The sequence below is a fragment of the Oncorhynchus mykiss genome, chromosome 7, assembly GCF_013265735.2.
Source record: "Oncorhynchus mykiss isolate Arlee chromosome 7, USDA_OmykA_1.1, whole genome shotgun sequence".
In the NCBI taxonomy this organism is placed as follows: Eukaryota; Metazoa; Chordata; class Actinopteri; order Salmoniformes; family Salmonidae; genus Oncorhynchus; species Oncorhynchus mykiss.
Window position 1 is genome coordinate 85170318 of NC_048571.1, and position 24738 is coordinate 85195055.

Sequence of the window (24738 nt, forward strand, 5' to 3'; positions counted from 1 at the left end):
GAATGTGGTAAGAATAATGAATCATTTCCACCGTGTTTTTAAAAACCGATGTGTGACGGGGCCAACGTTGCTTATACACCCAACAGAATATAAACATTGGTATGAAATAGGACGCAATGTAAAGTAGAATTAGTGTTTTAAGACAAAACAATATTTTTTTTCTTCTTAATTACTAGATCTTACAGTCAATCCTGAAATCACACATACTTCAGAGAACATGAACTGAAATGGCACCTTTATCCTTTAGTGCACCGTTTATCATCCGAGCCCTATGGGTCCCCTGGTCAAATTAAGGGCACTACATAGTAAATAGGCTGTAATTTCAGGAACAACCTTTGTAAATGTTTATCAAATACTGTCACCTATAGGAGAGGTAAACAAAACAACAACAAAAAACACTCCCTTCATGACATCACTTTGCATTTCCTGAATAATTTATTTTACTAGTCAGTTAAGAACAAATTCTTATTTTCAATGACAGCCTAGTGGGTTAACTGCCTGTTCAGGGGCAGAACGACAGATTTGTACCTTGTCAGCTCGAGGGTTTGAACATGCAACCTTCCGGTTACTAGTCCAACGCTCTAACCACTAGGCTACCCTGCCGCCCCAAATAAGTGATATCATTATAGTAATTTTCCATGGAACAAAATGTTCCGGACTTGTTTCAGCTGGACAAAAGTATTCTCATGCTAGTCGAAGAATTGTAGAATCAATTTCAGTTATTGATTGCTGTCGCAAGTCCCATTAAATGACCCATTCATACAGAATACTATCCAGAAATACGACAGCCATAACGTAGGTAAGGTAGAGATGTGTTTGAGAGACATTTCTCACTTTTATTGATATTGTTCATCAATAAATCTCAAACCATATTACATACATTAGACAATTGTGATAGAAAAATTAGGGGGGAAAAAAAACAAAACAAGTTCAATTAATTAATTATATTATGATAAAACTACTTAATTAAAAGGAGTTCACTTGATTGTGACATCATCAGTAGTTACTGTTTGATTGACAGGTCCACTGATCGCTTCCATGGTGATTGACACATCACAAATCGATTGGAAAAGGGATACATTGAAGAACAATCTTTACGTCAACCTAGTCGCAAAATTCCACTAACTTCTGTAAAAATTCCCTGGATTTTCATCAAAATCCTGGCTGGATTTCCTAGTTATTCCCTTGTAATTCCAGGAATATTCCAAACAAGGATTTCTGGAAAACAGGCAAATTTGAGGAAAGTTAACGGGAATATTCAAACCTACCGCTCACCTTTAGAAGCGAAATATGTATATTTTACAACCTGGACGTTTAACTCTATATCTCAGTACTCTAGTGGTCTTGGGGGAAAACACAATCGGATCAGTCACTGACAAAACAATTCCTCTTAAAAAAAAGACAGGCAATAATATGTTTAGGGTTTGAATAAATCTCAAAAGTGCTTCCTTGATTCCTCACATCCTTTCCTCTCAGAAACAAAGCAGGAGACAGGATGCGAAGAAGGACTTTTAAGAGTATCCTGCGATTATGAGATCAAATGGAACGGCTCACAAAAGGGGATAGTTTTACAGACACTGTTGCATCTAAAATGATCAGCTTAACCAGAATCCTTAAGATCAAAACATGTATTTAAAATTATATTCTATTGACCAATGAGGGTCCTAATCAAATCAACAGTAGAGCCAGTAGACTGCCAGCAGAAGAAGAGGTTGGCAGCAGAGCATAAACATCCCAAATGGCACCATAATCCTTATTTAGTGCACTACTGTCAACCAGAGCCACCAGTCAAATGTAGTGTACTAAATAGGGAATAGGGTGCCATTTCAGACCCTGACTGTCTATCCAGTTCTACCACCATACTGACAGGTAGCCAACCCAGAATCAACCCAGACCAGAATCAACCCCTAACCAGCCAGACCAGACCAGAATCAACCCCTAACCAGCCAGACCAGACCAGAATCAACCCCTAACCAGCCAGACCAGACCAGAATCAACCCCTAACCAGCCAGACCAGACCAGAATCAACCCCTAACCAGCCAGACCAGACCAGAATCAACCCCTAACCAGCCAGACCAGACCAGAATCAACCCCTAACCAGCCAGACCAGACCAGAATCAACCCCTAACCAGCCAGACCAGAGTCAACCCCTAATCAGACAGACCAGAATCAACCCCTAATCAGACAGACCAGAATCAACCCCTAATCAGACAGACCAGAATCAACCCCTAACCAGACAGACCAGAATCAACCCCTAACCAGACAGACCAGAATCAACCCCTAACCAGCCAGACCAGAATCAACCCCTAACCAGACAGACCAGAATCAACCCCTAACCAGACAGACCAGAATCAACCCCTAACCAGACAGACCAGAATCAACCCCTAATCAGACAGACCAGAATCAACCCCTAACCAGACAGACCAGAATCAACCCCTAACCAGCCAGACCCGACCAGAATCAACCCCTAATCAGACAGACCAGAATCAACCCCTAACCAGCCAGACCAGAATCAACCCCTAACCAGACAGACCAGAATCAACCCCTAACCAGCCAGAATCAACCCCTAGTGTACATATAAGAGGATTGGATAGGGGTCAGCAATATGGCAAAAATGGATCCTTTATTTATACAGGTTTGCCTCATTGAAACACAAACATGTATTTTGAAAAAGAGAAGTGTTTTAAAAACACCCCCTAACCCACCAGAAGGCGAGGTGATGCTACTATCATACTGCGTGGACCTCAACTAACCAACTGTTTCAGATCTACTTAAGAGTCTAGGGTTCTAGACCAGGCCGTAGCTAGCTAGTTGTCCTTGGTTTAAAATGTAAGCACCCAGATCCTAGCCTGGGTACCCTAGCCTGGGTACTAGTCTGTTTCTGCCTTCGTTCCACTCCTCCGTGCTAAACATATAGCATATGACGGAGGACAAGGAGTAGAATGTCAGCAGAATCGGAACGGCACCCAGTATTACTGGAAACCCATCTCTGTGGCACTTCAAGCGCTTGAGGCCCGGTTCTAAGAAAGCGCTGGTGGCCTGTCTGTTGTTCTAGAACTACATGATGATGCGCGGTTCAGGCACGGAGTCGGTGATGGACTTGTGAGGAAGCACGTTGGCACCGTTGAGGTAGAGCTCGTCGTTCACAATAACATCCTCCCCGAGGACGGTCACATTCTCCATACGCACCTGAGAGAGAGACAGAGACACAGAGACAGAGAGGGGGGGAGAGAGAGGGGGGGGGAGAGAGAGAGGGGGGGGGGAGAGACAGAGAGAGAGAGACAGAGAGAGAGAGAGAGAGAGAGAGAGGGGGAGAGACAGAGAGGGGGAGAGACAGAGAGGGGGAGGGTGAGAGAGTTAAAGAGAAAGCTTGATAAAGCCCTAGGACACATACTGTATACATGTGAAAGACATTTTTTTTCAAAAACGTTATTTCAAATGTTTGAGCTGATGTGCGTTTGATGATTTTTGGCTTGGCGTTTGGGACTAATCATTGCTGACAGACCTCGGTCACACACACACACCGGACATTATGTGAAATACTTTCAGAGGGAAAAGAGCACACAGTCAGGGACAGATATGATCACGACAGGGAGAGAAACCCAAACAAATATTTTGTTAGTGTCACTGGATATTTTCTCCTAGATCGAAACAGACCCTGAGTCACACAGGCTGCGTTTATACAGGCCGCCCAGATTCAGCTCTTATGCAAACAATTGGCTGAAGGATCAGAATTGGGCCGCCTGTGTAAAAACGCAGCCATACTGTGTTTACGTGAAGTATATTGGAAAGTATGACTTGGAAATCTGTAGTCTTTTTGGGACAATTCCGTTGTGTCATATCCTGTGTACCAGACCAACGGAATCAAGCACACACCAAGTATTTGTGATGTCACACCTCCATATTACTCAGGCAGGGTTGTGTGTCACCATCAGTAGAGTCATGTTAATGAAGCAGTTCAGCGTCCCGTCCCCCATCCCCCCCCCCCCATCAAAATAAGACGTTCCATATCACAGCTATTCTATTAATATACACGAATGTTCAACAGAAAATGTCCTTGTTTTTGCAAGAAAAGCTCATCTTTTTTTTGTCCATTAAAATAACATCAAATTTATCAGAAATACAGTGTAGACATTGTTAATGTTGTAAATGACTATTGTAACTGGAAACGGCAGGTTTTTTTATGGAATATCTACATAGGCGTACAGAGGCCCATTATCAGCAACCATCACTCCTGTGTTCCAATGGCACGTTGTGTTAGTTAATCCAAGTTTATCATTTTAAAAGACTAATTGATCATTAGAAAACCCTTTTGCAATTATGTTAGCACAGCTGAAAACTGTTGTTCTGATTAAAAAAGCAATAAAACTGGCCTTCTTCAGACTAGTTGAGTATCTGGAGCATCAGCATTTGTGGGTTCGATTACTGGGTCAAAATGGCCTGAAACTTGTCAGTCTATTCTTGTTCTGAGAAACTAAGGCTATTCCATGCGAGAAATTGCCAAGAAACTGAAGATCTGGTACAACGCTGTGTACTGCTCCCTTCACAGAACAGCGCAAACTGGCTCTAACCAGAATAGAAAGAGGAGTGGGAGGCCCCGGTGCACAACTGAGAAAGAGGACAAGTCCATTAAAGTATTTAGTTTGAGAAACAGACAAGTCGTCATCTGAATAGATTAATAGATTAAGATGGGCAAAAGAACAGACAGAGGACAGTCATCTAAATCTATTCCGATGCTCCAGATACTCAACTGGTTTAAAGAAGGCCAGTTTTATTGCTTCTTTAATAATCAGAACAACAGTTTTCAGCGGTGTTAACGTTTCCAGCTACAATAGTCCTTCACAACAGTAACAATGTTTACACTTTATTTCTGATCAATTTGATGTTATTTTGAAATGGACAGAAATATTAGCTTTTCTTTAAAAAACAAGGACATTTCTAAGAACGGTAGTATGTACAGTGCCGTGCGAAAGTATTCGGCCCCCTTGAACTTTGCGACCTTTTGCCACATTTCAGGCTTCAAACAAAGATATAAAACTGTATTTTTTTGTGAAGAATCAACAACAAGTGGGACACAATCATGAAGTGGAACGACATTTATTGGATATTTCAAACTTTTTTAACAAATCAAAAACTGAAAAATTGGACGTGCAAAATTATTCAGCCCCCTTAAGTTAATACTTTGTAGCGCCACCTTTTGCTGCGATTACAGCTGTAAGTCGCTTGGGGTATGTCTCTATCAGTTCTGCACATCGAGAGACTGAATTTGTTTCCCATTCCTCCTTGCAAAACAGCTCGAGCTCAGTGAGGTTGGATGGAGAGCATTTGTGAACAGCAGTTTTCAGTTCTTTCCACAGATTCTCGATTGGATTCAGGTCTGGACTTTGACTTGGCCATTCTAACACCTGGATATGTTTATTTTTGAACCATTCCATTGTAGATTTTGCTTTATGTTTTGGATCATTGTCTTGTTGGAAGACAAATCTCCGTCCCAGTCTCAGGTCTTTTGCAGACTCCATCAGGTTTTCTTCCAGAATGGTCCTGTATTTGGCTCCATCCATCTTCCCATCAATTTTAACCATCTTCCCTGTCCCTGCTGAAGAAAAGCAGGCCCAAACCATGATGCTGCCACCACCATGTTTGACAGTGGGGATGGTGTGTTCAGCTGTGTTGCTTTTACGCCAAACATAACGTTTTGCATTGTTGCCAAAAAGTTCAATTTTGGTTTCATCTGACCAGAGCACCTTCTTCCACATGTTTGGTGTGTCTCCCAGGTGGCTTGTGGCAAACTTTAAACGACAATTTTTATGGATATCTTTAAGAAATGTCTTTCTTCTTGCCACTCTTCCATAAAGGCCAGATTTGTGCAATATACGACTGATTGTTGTCCTATGGACAGAGTCTCCCACCTCAGCTGTAGATCTCTGCAGTTCATCCAGAGTGATCATGGGCCTCTTGGCTGCATCTCTGACCAGTCTTCTCCTTGTATGAGCTGAAAGTTTAGAGGGACGGCCAGGTCTTGGTAGATTTGCAGTGGTCTGATACTCCTTCCATTTCAATATTATCGCTTGCACAGTGCTCCTTGGGATGTTGAAAGCTTGGGAAATCTTTTTGTATCCAAATCCGGCTTTAAACTTCTTCACAACAGTATCTCGGACCTGCTTGGTGTGTTCCTTGTTCTTCATGATGCTCTCTGCGCTTTTAACGGACCTCTGAGACTATCACAGTGCAGGTGCATTTATACGGAGACTTGATTACACACAGGTGGATTGTATTTATCATCATTAGTCATTTAGGTCAACATTGGATCATTCAGAGATCCTCACTGAACTTCTGGAGAGAGTTTGCTGCACTGAAAGTAAAGGGGCTGAATAATTTCTCACGCCCAATTATTCAGTTTTTGATTTGTTAAAAAAGTTTGAAATATCCAATAAATGTCGTTCCACTTCATGATTGTCTCCCACTTGTTGTTGATTCTTCACAAAAAAATACAGTTTTATATCTTTATGTTTGAAGCCTGAAATGTGGCAAAAGGTCGCAAAGTTCAAGGGGGCCGAATACTTTCGCAAGGCACTGTATGTATGTATATATATATATATATATATATATATATATATATATATATATATATATAGTCTAAATCAACACAAATTTACTCATCAAGGCCTTTTACATCAGCAGTTGTGTGAGTGAGCGTGTGAGTGAGCGTGTGAGTGAGCGTGCGAGTGTGTTGCTTGGGGAAACCACGTGAGTGTGTGTGAAGATTGAGTCTAGTTAATGAAGTAGTAAACAGTCCTCTACTCTACAAATAATATCTCTGTGGTATTATTACACATATATAATTATATTCAACAGGGTCTAATCACCCACTGTGTGTGTGTGTGTGTGTGTGTCTCCTCTCTACTCACCCACTGTCCTACGGAGGAGCTCCACCCTACGATGCAGGACTCGAGCCAAGAGTGTGATCTGACCCTTGACCCCTTCAGTACCGTACACCTTTTAATCCTGACCCCGTCCTCCAGCACCACCCCCGCCCCGATGGTCACGTTGGGCCCGATGGTGCAGTTCTCCCCTATCTGGGCTGTAGGATCCTGGACCAGAACACAGAGCAACGCCAGGTTAGAATATGGCATGTACATCTAAAGCTGATCTTGGATCAGGTCCATTTTGTTCACATAATCGTATTCATTATGGATCTAAAGGCTAAACTGATCCTAGATCAGCACACCGATGACAAAGAGCCTGGTTATATCTGATCTTCTGACGAGGCTCCCTCTGGTGGGATGTGTCTGTAACTGCAGGAACATACCACATGTGTAACTTATTTATACAGTAATTGATGGAATGGGCTAAAATCCTACACCCGGTTAATGTCTATATTTTGTGGCTTAGTCCAGACACAAACGCTAGGACCTCATGACCTGAAAGGTGTCAGCTAAATGGAGGAGCCGCCGCCAAGCCAATCAGAGGGCAGCTAAATGGAGGAGCCACCACCAACCAGAGGGCAGCTAAATGAAGGTGCCGCCACCAAGCCAACCAGAGGGCAGCTAAATGGAGGAGCCACCACCAAGCCAATCAGAGGGCAGCTAAATGGAGGAGCCACCACCAAGCCAATCAGAGGGCAGCTAAATGGAGGAGCCACCACCAAGCCAATCAGAGGGCTACTGCTAATGTTTTTTTCAAATCTGCCTGCCTTGTTGAACTGAGTTATATGATCCGGTGTCAGACTGGTTGACTCACCACCAGCACGTTACCCAGGAACCCAGGCCCAGTCTTCAGTCTGTCAGGTGTGTGTTGTCGTACAGACTGCAGGTACATACACATCCCCGTCAGGAAGTCCTTAGGCTGACCAATGTCCATCCAGAACCCTTGTAGCTCCATTGCGTAGAGATGGTTCTCCTCGGCCATGAACGGGAAGATCTCTTTCTCAATAGAGGTGGGCCTGAGCTGGAAGAACACAATATACACGGAGTGTAAAAAAACAAAAACAAACATGAACACCTGCTCTTTCCATGACATAGACTGGCCAGATTAAAGTTATGGTCCCCTACTGATGTCCCGTGTTGATGTCAAAGAAGGATTTTTAAGCCTTGAGACATGGATTGTGTATGTGGTACCATTCCGAGGGTGAATGGGCAAAACAGAAGATTTAAAGTGCCTTTGAATGGGTTACGGTAGTAGGTGACAGGCGCACCGGTTTGAGTGTTTCAAGAACTGCAACGCTGCTGGGATTTTAACGCTAAACAGTCTCCCGTGTGTATCAAGAATGATCCACCACCCAAAGGACATCCAGCCAACTGGACACAACTGTGGGAAGCATTAGAGTCAACATGGGGCAGCATCCCTGTGGAAACGCTTTCGACACCTTGCAGAGTCCATGCCCCGACGAATCGAGGCGTTCCTAATGTCTTGTACACACAGTGTACGTACCACAATCCACTTTAGCACACCATTTTATCCAACGTGACTTACAGTACAGTGAGTGGACACCTTTTCAGAATATCGGCTGAAGGTTACTAAATAGATTCTAAATAGATTCTAAATAGAGATTCTAAATAGAGATTCTAAATATAGATTCTAAATAGAGATTCTAAATAGAGATTCTAAATAGAGATTCTAAATAGATTCTAAATAGAGATTCTAAATAGAGATTCTAAATCCACGAAGAAAAAAAACAGTTATCTTTACTAGCTGTGTCGAAACATCCTATTATGTGATAAAATGAAGAGGTTTCACATCCGCACGAACCTTGATCCTCTTGAGCATGGTTGGGCTAAAGATGTACATCCCAGCGTTGATCTTGTTGGAGACGAACACCTGGGGTTTCTCCACAAATCGGTGGATGCGCCCGCTCTCTACCTCGTACATCACCACGCCATACTTCGACGGCTCCTCTACCTTCGTCACCTAGGAACAGACACAGTCACCAGCGCTCGTTTGAGACGGACTACATTGCAGTCTACCAATCCCCTTGCATCACCAATAACTCATTAGAGGTCTCGTCTTGCTCAAGCTGATCCCCTGAAACAGTTTGACAGTGTTGATTGGACTGCTCTAACAGCAGAGGTCCCTTGCCTCTAAACACTCCTGATAGGTTTATAAGCAATGTGGTAGTATTTCCACCTTGCCATCCGATAGGCTGGGTGGTATTTTTCACCATGTGGCTTAAACCCAGCCAATCCTCTCAGATCTACAGGAGTATCTAGGGTGTAGGAGCTACAGGGCCAACAGTAACAGTTTCCACTTACCACAATGGTCCCCTCTCTGCCGTGGTGCTTGTGGAACTTTAACATGTCCTCGAAGGGGAAGTCACAGATTACGTCACTGTTGAGGACGAAGAATGGCTCGTCGTTGTCCGTTAGCAGATCTCTGGCCAGAGCAAGAGGACCGGCTGGGGGGGGGGGACAAGATAAACACACACTCCGAGTTAACAATTCTATTAACTTTGTTAAATGTTAAATAGCCGTAAGGATAAAGGACCAAAACTGGAGGTGTACAGCTCAATTCTATTCAATCAACTTGATTTTTATGCCAATGAAAGGATCTATTGCTGCTGGGTTGAAAATTGACATATTTATTTATTTAACCTTTTTTTTATAAGAAAAATCAAGTCAATTGAGCAATAATATAATAATTATTTTGGCAAAAAGTTTTTTATTTTGTATTTAGAATCTGTAGAAATTATGAGAATAGAAAGGTTCAGAACTTGTGAAAGATAACAGCACAGTTGAAAAATATATGGCAAACAGAAATCCAATATGGATGGTGTTATGAGATAGACGGGAGGAGTTGAACGGAGCTGAATGTTGGGAACAATAACAACAAGATAACTCATGTAAAACAGTCTGTCCATAAAACATATATTGGATCATTACTTTTGTGAAAGAAATAGCGGTTGAGGTTAGAGGAAGGACAGGAGTAAAAAAATAAAATAAAATAAAAAACTATTGTGAAATAGACTGGGCCCATAAAATCTATAAGCAGGAAGTAGAAGCCTAAGAGTGTTTGTTCACTAGTTAACTCCAATTAGGGGGGGTGGTAGGGTTATAAAGGAATAAAGGAAAATATTGTTTTTAAAAAAGGTGTGTGTGTGTGTGTGTATATATATATATATATATATATATATATATATATATATATATATATATATATATATTTATGTGAAAAAAATGTATGGGGGACTGGAAGTGATGCAGACAATTATATTGATGGAAGCTACAATCTATCTGCAATATTAAAGCTGATCTATCCCCCCACCCCAAAACAAATGATTAAAATAAGATACCGCTCTGACAGCAAGCGAACGGCCCTGTACTATGCACACAGACAAACGGTCTGGTGAGATTTCTCCCTAACTTGTAGGAGCAGACTAATGACTGCATACGCCCGAGTTGATCCGCAGGTTGTACCTGTTCCAAGGGGTTCCTTCTCATGTGACAGGGAGATTCTAATACCGAGCTGTAAAACAGAAAACGGTACGTGTGTCAAGTGCTTAGTAATTTGTTTAGACAAAAAGCTCAAATACAAAACATACATTGACAACAGGGGAAAAAAGCCTTACCCTCTCTTCCTGAACCCTCATCTCTCGCTCCAACAGATCGGACATGTAACTGACAGCCAGGATCACATGGTTAACTCCAGCCTGTCGACAGTCAGACACAGAATAAACAACGTACACTTTCCTTTCCTGGATACAAAACGTTTCATTATGTTGAGTGTACAGTAAGGAATAAGAAGGCCTACCCTGTGTACACTGTACACAGTGTACACAGGTAGGTAGGTACGGCCATTTACACTGTACTGGACAGTTGAAGTCGGAAGTTTACATACACCTTAGCCAAATACATTTAAACTCAGTTTTGCACAATTCCTGACATTTAATCCTAGTAAAAATGGCCTGTCTTCGTTCAGTTAGGATCACCACTTTATTTTAAGAATGTAAAATGTCAGAATAATAGTAGAGAGAATGATTTATTTCATATTTTACTTTCATCACAATCCCAGTGGATCAGAAGTTTACATACACTCAATTAGTATTTGGTAGCATTGACTTTAAATTGTTTAACTTGGGTCAAACGTTTTGGGTAGCCTTCCACAAGCTTCCCACAATAAGTTGGGGGAATTTTGGCCCATTCCTCCTGACAGAGCCGGTGTAACTGAGTCAGATTTGTAGGTCTCCTTGCTCGCACAAGCTTTTTCAGTTCTGCCTCCAAATTTTCTTTAGGATTGAGGTCAGGGCTTTGTGATGCCAACTCCAACCTTTGTTGTCCTTAAGCCATTTTGTCACAACTTTGGAAGTATGCTTGGGGTCATTGTCCATTTGGAAGACCCATTTGCAACCAATCTTTAACTTCCTGACTGATGTCTTGAGATGTTGCTTCAATATATACACAAAGTTTTCCTTCCTCATGAAGCCATCTATTTTGTGAAGTGTAACAGTCCCTCCTGCAGCAAAGCACCCCCACAACATGATGCTGCCACCCCCGTGCTTCACGGTTGGGATGGTGTTCTTCGGCTTGCAAGCCTCTCCCTTTTTCCTCCAAACACAACGATGGTCATTATGGCCAGACAGTTCTATTTTTGTTTCATCAGACCAGAGGACATTTCTCCAAAAAGTACAATCTTTGTCCCCATGTGCAGTTGTAAACCGTAGTCTGTATTTTTTTATGGTGGTTTCGGAGCAGTGGCTTCTTCCTTGCTGACCCGTTTGACTGTGGATATAGATACTTTTGCACCTGTTTCCTCTAGCATCTTCACAAGGTCCTTTGCGGTTGTTCTGTGATTGATTTGCACTTTTCGCACCAAAGTACGTTCATCTCTAGGAGACAGAATGCGTCTACTTCCTGAGTGGTATGGCGGCTGCGGGGTCCCATGGTGTTTATACTTGCGTACTATTGTTTGTACAGATGTACAGATGAACGTGGTAACTTCAGGCATTTGGAAATTGCTTCCAAGGATGAACCAGGCTTGTGGAGGTCACAATTTTTTTGGGCTGATTTCCTTTTGATTTTCCCATGATGTCAAGCAAAGAGGCACTGAGTTTGAAGGTAGGCCTTGAAATACATCAACAGGTACACCTCCAACTGACTCACATGATGTCAATCAGCCTATCAGAAGATTATAAAGCCATGACTGGAATTTCCCAAGCTGTTTAAAGGCACAGTCAACTTAGTGCATGTAAACGTCTGACCCACTGGAATTGTGATACAGTGAATTACAAGTAAAATAATCTGTCTGGAAACAATTGTTGGAAAAATGACTTGTGTCAAAGTAGATGTCCTAACCGACTTGGCAAAACTATAGTTTGTTAACAAGAAATGTATGGAGTGGTTGAAAAACAAGTTTTAATGACTCCAACCTAAGTGCATGTAAACTTCTGACTTCAACTGTAGATATCAAATCAAATGTATTTATATAGCCCTTCTTACATCAGCTGATATCTCAAAGTGCCGTACAGAAACCCAGATACATCCATTTACACTGTACTGGAGTAGGTAGGTACGGTCACTATACATGTGAATGTTACAGATTTATAATCTACCAGATAGAGCATGAATCCATGCTCTATGAATGTACATGATGGCAAGTTGTACGACTCACTATTCAGCCTTGAGGTCAAACAGCAGTCAGAGCAATAGACTCACTAGTCAGCCTTGAGGTCCAACAGCAGTCAGAGCAATAGACTCACTAGTCAGCCTTGAGGTCCAACAGCAGTCAGAGCAATAGACTCACTAGTCAGCCTTGAGGTCAAACAGCAGTCAGAGCAATAGACTCACTAGTCAGCCTTGAGAAGCAATTCTACCAGGTCTTGTTTAAACTACTAACAAAATAGCACTCCAGCTTGTTGTCAATGAGATGTTATCCAATGTTCAATTGTGTAAACAATTAGACACTATTTTTTCTTCAATTTTTTTTTTCAACATTTGGATAATACATTGACATTCTGTCATTGTGCATACTGTACTCGGTACAGCCGATCCATCTACACTACGCATGTGAATGTTACAGTAAATAGATTACACATCAATGATACATTTTATATTCCCAATGACAGGTTGTAGGAGTCACTAACCTTGACCAGGGCTTCAACTTGATGCAGAAGGATGGGTTTGTTGGCAAACTCCACCAGTGGTTTAGGGACACTGAGGGTTAAAGGTCTGAGTCGAGTCCCATAGCCACCGACTAGGATCAGAGCTTTCATCTTGGCCCAGTACGAGATGGGTTCATCAATGGGTTAAAAATATCAGGATGGCAGCGGGCATCAAGTCCTGGGAGATTGAGGTTATAGTGGTGCCTAGATACAATAATCAAAAGCGTGTGACATGAGTGAATCCTCCATGACTGTACTAGAACAGTCATACACATGCAACATTGGATTCAGAGGTGTAGCTGTAAGGAAGTGTGTTCAGAAACAATTGCTGTTTAGATTGAAATGTAATGACTAAACCATGGCTGAAAATGTGTAATGGTTGGTTTACCCCTTAACAGTTGTTACATTTATAACAGTCTAGTTGAGCAAGTGTTGACAGGGTCATGGGCGGTCACCCTCATTCACCCCCCTAGTAAGCGATTGTCCTTGATGGTACAATGTAAATAACCTTACAACATACTAGAAACCATGTATTGTTCCTGAATACATCCCAGCCAGTTAACTACGTGCACCTTTTGCCTTCCTCAGTCCTAGTAGCATGTTAGCCGATTAGCTAACTAACTGTCTGTCTGGACAAATACACCGTGATAACAACAAAATATGTTCAGCTGATACGAGTAAACAAATCACAGTGGTTTCAACTCACAGGAAGCTTATTTAGTTAACTACCCAAGTTAGATAGTTAAGTTAGCGTCCTGTCTTGGTTAGCTAGCTATCGAAGATAGCTAAATGAATGAAATATGAAACCAGCAAATTCAATAACCATCAAGTATCATATTTGCTGGAGAGTTGAGGCACTTCAAACGATCTCTTTGAAAATAAAGAAAAACTATAAATAAACTGTAAATCTTTAGCTAGTCAAACTTCATACATCTACCTAGCTAAACGTACAGTAAGTCACGTTAGCTCCCTAGCCAAGAATCGTTAGGTTGGCTAACTGGATGGTAGCTAAATCAACAACAAAGTACAAAAAAACAAAACTCACTCAAAAAGTTAATAAATCCTTTGCCAACTTGTTTCTTCAAAACGTCAATAAATAGCTAGAACTGACTATGTATCAATATGACACGTAACCACTAAACAACGTGTAAAAACGGGGTTTTAAATCCTTGAATGACAAGAAACACTTTAAAACAATCTTTCCGGGCGGATCTAGACCACAATGCCTTTCGACTACAACTCGTGACGTAAAAGGGACGTTGGAATTAAAATATGCACCTTCACATTTGCCATTGGGGCTAAAAAACAACAACATAATTGTGGATATAATATGAATTTATTTAAGACTATACGAGTGCATAGTATTATCAGGATCTCTAAAATGCGGGTTTTATTTAGCGTTTTATTAGTAACCATAGCCGATAATAGAACGTCTCAAATCCTTATTTGGCCGCGCCCCTTTAGTTTCTTGACCAATCACAGAAAAACAACGTGGCTAGGAAGTGCTGTCAAAATGCCACTTTATTTATTTATATATATTTATGTCTTACAATATTTATATATATAAGTGAATGGACATGATAACTAACATCGAAAATCTGGATAACATGAAGTTGCCCCAATATGTGAGTAAACGACAGTGATTGGGCACCCCAAAATGGCACAACACACGACAGGTGCTCAACTGTCATAATGGGCGCGTTGTGAGTGTTAACAGAGAGGAAGAGAGGCCCAACTATCCCTCCAGGACGTGGCATTGTTTCGCTCACCTAGCAAGGATTTTTTTGTGTGGAGGTCAATGAGAGTGTCGAATTTGGTCAACAACAAAAATGAATGGCTTACTTGCTACGTGAGGTTTATTTGATCGAATAGAAGCGTCATGCTTAAGTTGTTACGAGTGTATTGATAATATAAGTAGGACACTTAACATCCTGGCAACTTTGAGAGAAAAAACTATTTATATCGGAGTTGTCTTGATGCATATGCATATTCATGTCATGAGGCGTGTAGTGTAGCATCTCTCTCCATTGAATACAGGCGGCTGACGTCAACAACCCTCATCGAATATTCAAAAAATGATTACAATAATGGGATGTATTTAATTTTTTATTAAACAAGGCAAGTCAGTTAAGAACAAATTATTATTTACAATGACAGCCTACTATCCACCAATCCAAAGAAAGGATTGGTGGGAGCAAGACAGCCCACCGTGCTGCTTTATGGACAACGACTCTCATTCGTAGAGTGGAGAGACGTGTAACTTGTCAGTATAGAGCCCCACAGTGGAAGTGTCATAATACCCATAAAACTTAGCAGTCAAACAGGGAAAATTTTCCATTGTTTTTCCACCATTCATTTTTCACAAAGGGGATTTTTCTGAAATCCCCTATGGGAAAAAGGAATGGTGGACAAATGATTGGAACCAGTTCCCTGTTTGACTGCTTGGTTTTATGGCTATTATCTATGAGATAATAGAATAGTATTCTAGTAGTAAGATCTCCTAAACCAATATTTACCAACTTCTTTGGGATTGGTGTCCCTTTCACGGGATGGTTGAGCTAACATGCTAGCATGAGGTTGTAAGTAACAAGAAAATTTCCCAGGGCATAGACATATCTGAAATTGGTAGAAAGCTTAAATTATTTTAATCTAACTGCACTGTCCATTTTACAATAACTATTACAGTGCAAGAATACCATGCTATTGTTTGTGGAGAGTGCACAATTTTGAACATGAAAAGTTATTAATAAACAAATGAGGCACATTTGGGCAGTCTTGATACAACATTTTGAACAGAAATGCAATGGTTTATTGGATCAGTCTAAACTGATCTAAACCATCTCGTGGCTAAAATCTAAATTGCACCTGGGCTGGAATAATACATCATGGCCTTTCTCCTGCATTTCAGGATGTGATCTTCCTGTCTGGGTTGGCGCCCCCCCTTGGGTTGTGCCGTGGCGGAGATCTTTGTGGGCTATACTCGGCCTTGTCTCAGGATGGTAAGTTGGTGGTTGAAGATATCCCTCTAGTGGTGTGGGGGCTGTGCTTTGGCAAAGTGGGTGGGGTTATATCCTTCCTGTTTGGCCCTGTCCGGGGGTGTCCTCGGATGGGGCCACAGTGTCTCCTGACCCCTCCTGTCTCAGCCTCCAGTATTTATGCTGCAGTAGTTTATGTGTCGGGGGGCTAGGGTCAGTTTGTTATATCTGGAGTACTTCTCCTGTCTTATCCGGTGTCCTGTGTGAATTTAAGTATACTCTCTCTAATTCTCTTTCTTTCTCTCTCTCGGAGGACCTGAGCCCTAGGACCATGCCTCAGGACTACCTGACATGATGACTCCTTGCTGTCCCCAGTCCACCTGGCTGTGCTGCTGCTCCAGTTTCAACTGTTCTGCCTGTGATTATTATTATTTGACCATGCTGGTCATTTATGAACATTTGAACATCTTGGCCATGTTCTGTTATAATCTCCACCCGGCACAGCCAGAAGAGGACTTGCCACCCCTCATACCCTGGTTCCTCTCTAGGTTTCTTCCTAGGTTCTGGCCTTTCTAGGGAGTTTTCCTAGCCATCGTGCTTCTACACCTGCATTGCTTGCTGTTTGGGGTTTTAAGCTGGGTTTCTGTCCAGCACTTTGTGACATCAGCTGATGTAAAAAGGGCTTTATAAATACATTTGATTGAAATAAACATGTTTCCAACCACCATATCACATCCTCACAAACTGAAATCATATGTGTGTGGATTGCACAATCAATTAGTGAGCGAGAGCCTCAAATTTCCCATTCGTTTGTATATCAACTGCTAGCTAACATGAATACAAAGTTTGTTCCTGTTTCAGTCATGTCTTTGGTCACGTTTGCGTGGGTCAAACAAAAACAACCTAATGATTGGTTGACAATAGAACCTCCCACAATCCAGGCGATGGCTTCAGGATGAAGTTGGTGAAGAGCCACTGCAGAAAATTGCAGTCGACTTTTGTAAAATTCATGCAATCTACAATTTTTATCCTCATAAAGCAAAACACTGAAATCAAATCAAATTTTATTTTTCACATATGCCGAATACCTTACCGTGAAATGCTTACTTACAAGCCCTTAACCAACAATGCAGTTAAGAAAAATAGGTTAAAAAAATATTAACATAAAAAAATGAAATTTAAAAAGTAACACAAAATAATAACGAGGCTATACATACAGGGGGAAGTAATCCACTTGAATGTGATTTCCAAGTTGCCAGGTGTTTTGAACTAGGTGGTGAGCCGTAGTAAGCAATCTGGTTTTGTTTTCGAGATGATCGATCTCTGCCGAGGGAGGAGCTGGTTTTTACATAGTGTGCATTTATTTATTTTGAACACATTTCCATTTGTTGGCTATGTCAATTTTTCTCAAAATACTTACTTTTATGTTTGCTAGCTGGACAGGCTTAGCTCTAGCTCTGCTGATCACGTCTGCCAAATCACGTTATCCGTATCTAAGGTAGTAGACAGCTGTAGCAGATAGCTGGTGATACCCGACAAAGTCATGTTAGGATATATGAGTTACTTTTAGAGCTTTTGTGCCGAACCCGCTGCAGGGTTTCAGGTGCCACGTTTATGGTCATGTCACAGCAGTGTGTAGGAGGGAGATTCCAAGATGTGGGAAGAGTGCAGGAGGGCATGGGACAAAGGGATGTGTAGTTTCGGTGGAAAAAGTTATCCGTGTCAACTGTAGGGGTGCCTATGTTGCTGGGGATCAGAGGTGTCCGGTGCGAGAGAGGCAGGTTGAGGTGGCCAGGCTCAGAATAGCACAGAATGTGTCGTATGCTGAGACGCTGAAGAAAGCAGAGGATGGATCCCTGTGAGTAGTTGATCTGTGCCAGTGCAGAGGGATAGGCCAACCAGTGTCATAAAGACTCTACAAAACATTATAAACACCTGCTCTTATGATCCCTCACAAGTTAAATCCACTTTGATCAGTGTACATGAAGGGGAGGAGACAGGCTACAGAATGATTTTTAAGCCTTGAGACAATTGAGACATGCATTGTGTATGTGGTGCCATTCAGAGGGTGAACGGGCAAGACAAAATAATTAAGTGCCTTTGAACAGGGTAGTAGGTGCCAGGCGCACTGGTTTGCATCAAGAACTGCAACACTGCTGGGGTTTTCACACTCAATAGTTTCCTGTACATATCAAGAATGATCCACCACCGAAAGGACATCCAACCAACTTGACACAACAGTGGGAAGCATTTGGAGTCAACATTGAAGCTGTTCTTTGGGAAAAAAAGGAGGGCTGCAACTCAATTTTAGTAAGTTGTTCTTAATGTTTTGTTCACTCAGTTTATGCTTCAGTAAGGTTGGCCTCTTACATGCTCGCTTGCGGGTTGCGTTGCAAAATAAATGTACACACATATTATTCAATCATTGCACCCACACTGCTTGTGTGCGTCTGCGTGGCCAGGAGCTAAAATAGAACTTGGTTCTATTTGTGACGCTTGACGCGCTGAACGGGGGTCCACACTCCAGTCGGTTGTAGTAATGAACCTTAAAAAGTTGGTTGCCAACCGCCATGTAAAGTCCAAAGAAGAAGAAGCCTGTAGGAGGAGAGATTACTAGAAACAAACTCAGTTGACCGTTTTATCTGTGGATTGTCAAGAGTAGAAGATCTTGTGCATTTCAGGTAAAATAACAACCCAATGTTTATATCCCAGGGCAAATTAGCTAGCAACAGCAAGCTAGCTAGCTATAATGCCATAAATGTTTAATGCTTTTCGACTTGTCCCCAAATTAATATAATTGGTTCAGTTCGTTCTGGTATTTCAACCTGCGTGTCCTGATCACGTCTGGTGTGGGTGAACAAAATGAACACGCTCGTGCGTCCTGGTCAGCATGTTAGCCTTCATAGCAATTGTTATCGAGTGTTACCTCAGAGACAGATGTTGTGGTGGCAGATGCAGAGAAGTACTTGTACGAGATTTGACTTCAGAGTTACAGGGTGGTGATGTCCTGTCCTCCCAGGCCGTTGGCCGGAGGTAGGACTAGCTAGATAGGGTTAAATAGTGGAATAAGGTGGTGGGATATAAAATTAGTGCAGGATTACAAGGTATAATGGAATTATACTCCAGTCTAGTTGGTGGCGGTAATGGAAAATACACTACATGGTGAAAAGTATGTGGACACCTGCTCGTCGACCATCTCATTCCAAAATCATGGGCATTAATATGGAGTTGGTCCCCCTTTGCTGCTATAACAGCCTCCACTCTTCTGGGAAGGCTTTCCACTAGATGTTGGAACATTGCTGCTATAACAGCCTCCACTCTTCTGGGAAGAATTTCCACTAGATGTTGGAACATTGCTGCTATAACAGCCTCCAGTCTTCTGGGAAGGCGTTCCACTAGATGTTGGAACATTGCTGCTATAACATCCTCCACTCTTCTGGGAAGGCTTTCTACTAGATGTTGGAACATTGCTGCTATAACAGCCTCCACTCTTCTGGGAAGGCTTTCCACGTGATGTTGAAACATTGCTGCTATAACAGCCTCCACTCTTCTGGGAAGTCTTTCCACGAGATGTCGGAACATTGCTGCTATAACAGCCTCCACTCTTCTGGGAAGTCTTTCCACGAGATGTCGGAACATTGCTGCTATAACAGCCTCCACTCTTCTGGGAAGGCTTTCCACGAGATGTCGGAACATTGCTGCTATAACAGCCTCCACTCTTCTGGGAAGTCTTTCCACGAGATGTCGGAACATTGCTGCTATAACAGCCTCCACTCTTCTGGGAAGGCTTTCCACGAGATGTCGGAACATTGCTGTGGGGACTTGCTTCCATTCAGCCACAAGAGCATTAGTGAGGTCGGTTGGGCGATTAGGCCTCAGCTGAATCTGGTAATGAATGGTGTTGCTGTTGAACAATTTGAGAAGACTAAATGAACTTGGCATTACCTTAAATTGTCAACTGTCATGGTGAAAATAAAACATTTTCAACAACAGGTTAGGGTCAATAATATCAAAGGCTGCACTGAAATCTATACAGTACAGCTCCCACAGTCATCTTATTATCAGTTTCTTTCAACCAATCATCAGTCATTTGTGTCAGTGCAGTACATGTTGGGTGCCCTTCTCTATAAGCATGCTGAATGTCTTAATTTGTTTACAGAGAAAATAACATTGTATTTGGTCAAACACCATTTTTCCCCAACAGTTTGCTAAGAGCTGGCAGCAAGCTGATTGGTCGGCTGTTAGAACCATGAAAGGCCACTTTACCACTATCGGGTCGTGGAATGACTTTGGCTTCCCTCCAGGCCTGAGGACAAAGACTTTCCTCTTAGGCTCAGATTAAAGATATGACAGTGGCTATAGAGTCAACTATCCTCCTCAGTAGTTTTCCATCTAAGTTGTCAATGTCAGGAGGTTTGTCTTTATTGATCAATAACCATAATTTTGTTCACCTCTCCCACACTGACCGTACAAAATTAGAACTTGTTTTTCTTTCATACTTTTTAAAAGAACAAATACGACCGCTCACGGTTCGTTGTTGGCATTTCAAAGTTTGCCCACTTTGCCAAAATAATTGGCAATTTATTTGACCTTTTATTTAACTAGGCAAGTCAGTTAACAATGACGGCCTAGGAACAGTGGGTTAACTGCCTTGTTCAGGGGCAGAACGACAGATTTGTACCGTGTCAGCTCGGGGATTCGATCTTGCCAGCTTTCGGTTACTAGTCCAATGCTCTAACCACTAGGCTACCCTGCCGCCCCAACATCAAATGGTTTTGTGATGAATAAGCCATCTGATTTGATGAAAGATGGGAGTTGAATTTGTCTTTCTGTCCATAATTTCATTTAAAATACTCAAGTTTTTTTCATCTTTCTTGATATCATTGATCTTGGCTTCATAATACAGTGTCTTCTTTTTGTTGAGTTTAGTCAAATAATTTCTAATTTTGCAGTAAATCAGCCAGTCAGATTTGCAGCCAGACTGATTAGCCACTCCTTTTGCCCCATCTCTTTCAACCATACCGTTTTTTCAATTCCTCATCAATTCATGAAGCCTTAACAGTTCCTAACAGTCAGTTTCCTAACATGTTTATCAATAATTGAAAGAAACAGTTTCATGAATTCATCAAGTGCAGCATCTGGATGCTCCTCATTATTTCACATCAGACCAATAAATATTTATAACATCATCCACATAAATCGCAGCAAAATCTTTTATACATCATTTTAGGCCCAGTTTCGGAAACTTTGTCTTTCCTGCCACTATATTATGATCACTGCATCCAATGGGTACGGAGACAGCTTTAGAAAAATGTTCTACAGAATTAGTAAAGATGTGATCAATACATGTAGATGATCTTGTTCCTGTCGTGTTTGTAAACACCCTGGTAGGTTGATTATTAACCTGCACCACATAACAAGCACTGGTAAGAAGCTTCCTCTTGAGTGGACAGCTTGATGAAAACCAATCAATATTCAGCTCCCCCAAGAAAGTACATCACTGTTTACATCACATACACTATCAATCATTTCACACATATTATTTTAGATACTGACTGTTAGCACTTGGTGGCCTATAGCAACACCGCAAAAGGAAAGGCCTTACATGTGTCAAGTGAACCTGCGACCACAACTCTTCAATAACACTTGATATAAGATCTTCTCTAAGCATTACAGGGATATGGTTCAGAATATGTACATTGCTCAAAAAAATAAAGGGAACACTTAAACAACACAATGTAACTCCAAGTCAATCACACTCCTGTGAAATCAAACTGTCCACTTAGGAAGCAACACCGATTGACAATACATTTCACATGCTGCTGTGCAAATGGAATAGACAACAGGTGGAAATTATAGGCAATTAGCAAGACACCCCCAATAAAGGAGTGGTTATGCAGGTGGTGACCACAGACCACTTCTCAGTTCCTATGCTTCCTGGCTGATGTTTTGGTCACTTTTGAATGCTGGCGGTGCTTTCACTCTAGTAGTAGCATGAGTTTTTAACCCACACAAGTGGCTCAGGTAGTGCAGCTCATCCAGGATGGCGCATCAATGCTAGCTGTGGCAAGAAGGTTTGCTGTGTCTGTCAGCGTAGTGTCCAGAGCATGGAGGCGCTACCAGGAGACAGGCCAGTACATCATGAGATGTGGAGGAGGCCATAGGAGGGCAACAACCCAGCAGCAGGACCGCTACCTCCGACTTTGTGCAAGGAGGAGCAGGAGGAGCACTGCCAGAGCCCTGCAAAATGACCTCCAGCAGGCCACAAATGTACATGTGTCTGCTCAAACGGTCAGAAACAGACTCCATGAGGGTGGTATGAGGGCCCGACGTCCACAGGTGGGGGTTGTGCTTACAGCCCAACACCATGCAGGACGTTTGGCATTTGCCAGAGAACACCAAGATTGGCAAATCCCCCACTGGCTCCCTGTGCTCTTCACAGATGACAGCAGGCTCACACTGAGCACATGTGACAGACGTGACAGTCTGGAGACGCCGTGGAGAACGTTCTGCTGCCTGCAACATCCTCCAGCATGACCGGTTTGGCGGTGGGTCAGTCATGGTGTGGGGTGGCATTTCTTTGGGGGGCCACACAGCCCTCCATGTGCTAGCCAGAGGTAGCCTGACTGCCATTAGGTACCGAGATGAGATCCTCAGACCCCTTGTGAGACCATATGCTGGTGCGGTTGGCCCTGGGTTTCTCCTAATGCAAGACAATGCTAGACCTCATGTGGCTGGAGTGTGTCAGCAGTTCCTGCAAGAGGAAGGCATTGATGCTATGGACTGGCCCGCCCGTTCCCCAGACCTGAATCCAATTGAGCACATCTGGGACATCATGTCTCGCTCCATCCACCAACGCCACAGACTGTCCAGGAGTTGGCGGATGCTTTAGTCCAGGTCTGGGAGGAGATCCCTCAGGAGACCATCCGCCACCTCATCAGGAGCATGCCCAGGCGTTGTAGGGAGGTCATACAGGCACGTGGAGGCCACACACACTACTGAGCCTAATTTTGACTTGTTTTAAGGACATTACATCAAACTTGGATCAGCCTGTAGTGTGGTTTTCCACTTTAATTTTGAGTGTGACTCCAAATCCAGACCTCCATGGGTTGATAAATTTGATTTCCATTGATAATTTTTGCGTGATTTTGTTGTCAGCAACATTCAACTATGTAAAGAAAAAAGTATTTAATAAGAATATTTCATTCATTCAGATCTAGGATGTGTTATTTTAGTGTTCCCTTTATTTTTTGGAGCAGTGTATATATATCAACACCTCCCCCATAAGCATTCCTGTCTCTTCTATTGAAGTTACAGTGCCTTGCAAAAGTATTCGGCCCCCTTGAACTTTGCGACCTTTTGCCACATTTCAGGCTTCAAACATAAAGATATAAAACTGTATTTTTTTGTGAAGAATCAACAACACAATCATGAAGTGGAAAGTCATTTATTGGATATTTCGAATTTTTTTAACAAATCAAAAACTGAAAAATTGGCGCGCAAAATTATTCAGCCCCCTTAAGTTAATACTTTGTAGCGCCACCTTTTGCTGCGATTACAGCTGTAAGTCGCTTGGGGTATGTCTCTATCAGTTTTGCACATCGAGAGACTGAAATTTTTTCCCATTCCTCCTTGCAAAACAGCTCGAGCTCAGTGAGGTTGGATGGAGAGCATTTGTGAACAGCAGTTTTCAGTTCTTTCCACAGATTCTCGATTGGATTCAGGTCTGGACTTTGACTTGGCCATTCTAACACCTGGATATGTTTATTTTTGAACCATTCCATTGTAGATTTTGCTTTATGTTTTGGATCATTGTCTTGTTGGAAGACAAATCTCCGTCCCAGTCTCAGGTCTTTTGCAGACTCCATCAGGTTTTCTTCCAGAATGGTCCTGTATTTGGCTCCATCCATCTTCCCATCAATTTTAACCATCTTCCCTGTCCCTGCTGAAGAAAAGCAGGCCCAAACCATGATGCTGCCACCACCATGTTTGACAGTGGGGATGGTGTGTTCAGGGTGATGAGCTGTGTTGCTTTTACGCCAAACATAATGTTTTGCATTGTTGCCAAAAAGTTCAATTTTGGTTTCATCTGACCAGAGCACCTTCTTCCACATGTTTGGTGTGTCTCCCAGGTGGCTTGTGGCAAACTTTAAACAACACTTTTTATGGATATCTTTAAGAAATGTCTTTCTTCTTGCCACTCTTCCATAAAGGCCAGATTTGTGCAATATACGACTGATTGTTGTCCTATGGACAGAGTCTCCCACCTCAGCTGTAGATCTCTGCAGTTCATCCAGAGTGAACATGGGTCTCTTGGCTGCATCTCTGATCAGTCTTCTCCTTGTATGAGCTGAAAGTTTAGAGGGACGGCCAGGTCTTGGTAGATTTGCAGTGGTCTGATACTCCTTCCATTTCAATATTATCGCTTGCACAGTGCTCCTTGGGATGTTTAAAGCTTGGGAAATCTTTTTGTATCCAAATCCGGCTTTAAACTTCTTCACAACAGTATCTCGGACCTGCCTGGTGTGTTCCTTGTTCTTCATGATGCTCTCTGCGCTTTTGACGGACCTCTGAGACTATCACAGTGCAGGTGCATTTATACGGAGACTTGATTACACATGAGTGGATTGTATTTATCTTCATTAGTCATTTAGGTCAACATTGGATCATTCA

The 24738-nt window shown here is 42.2% G+C and overlaps 1 protein-coding gene across 1 annotated transcript; it reads right to left on the minus strand.

Moving 5' to 3' along the window:
- Positions 1-800: 800 nt before the first annotated feature.
- Positions 801-14337, minus strand: gmppb (GDP-mannose pyrophosphorylase B). Its single transcript, XM_036984255.1, has 9 exons — positions 14136-14337; positions 13073-13294; positions 10562-10642; positions 10410-10458; positions 9249-9391; positions 8749-8907; positions 7741-7947; positions 6909-7091; positions 801-3189 (listed from the first exon to the last, which is right to left on the minus strand). The coding sequence occupies exons 2-9, from the start codon at positions 13199-13201 to the stop codon at positions 3058-3060; spliced, it is 1083 nt and encodes a 360-aa protein (XP_036840150.1). The 5' UTR covers positions 13202-13294; positions 14136-14337; the 3' UTR covers positions 801-3057.
- Between the last annotated feature and the right edge of the window lie 10401 nt (positions 14338-24738).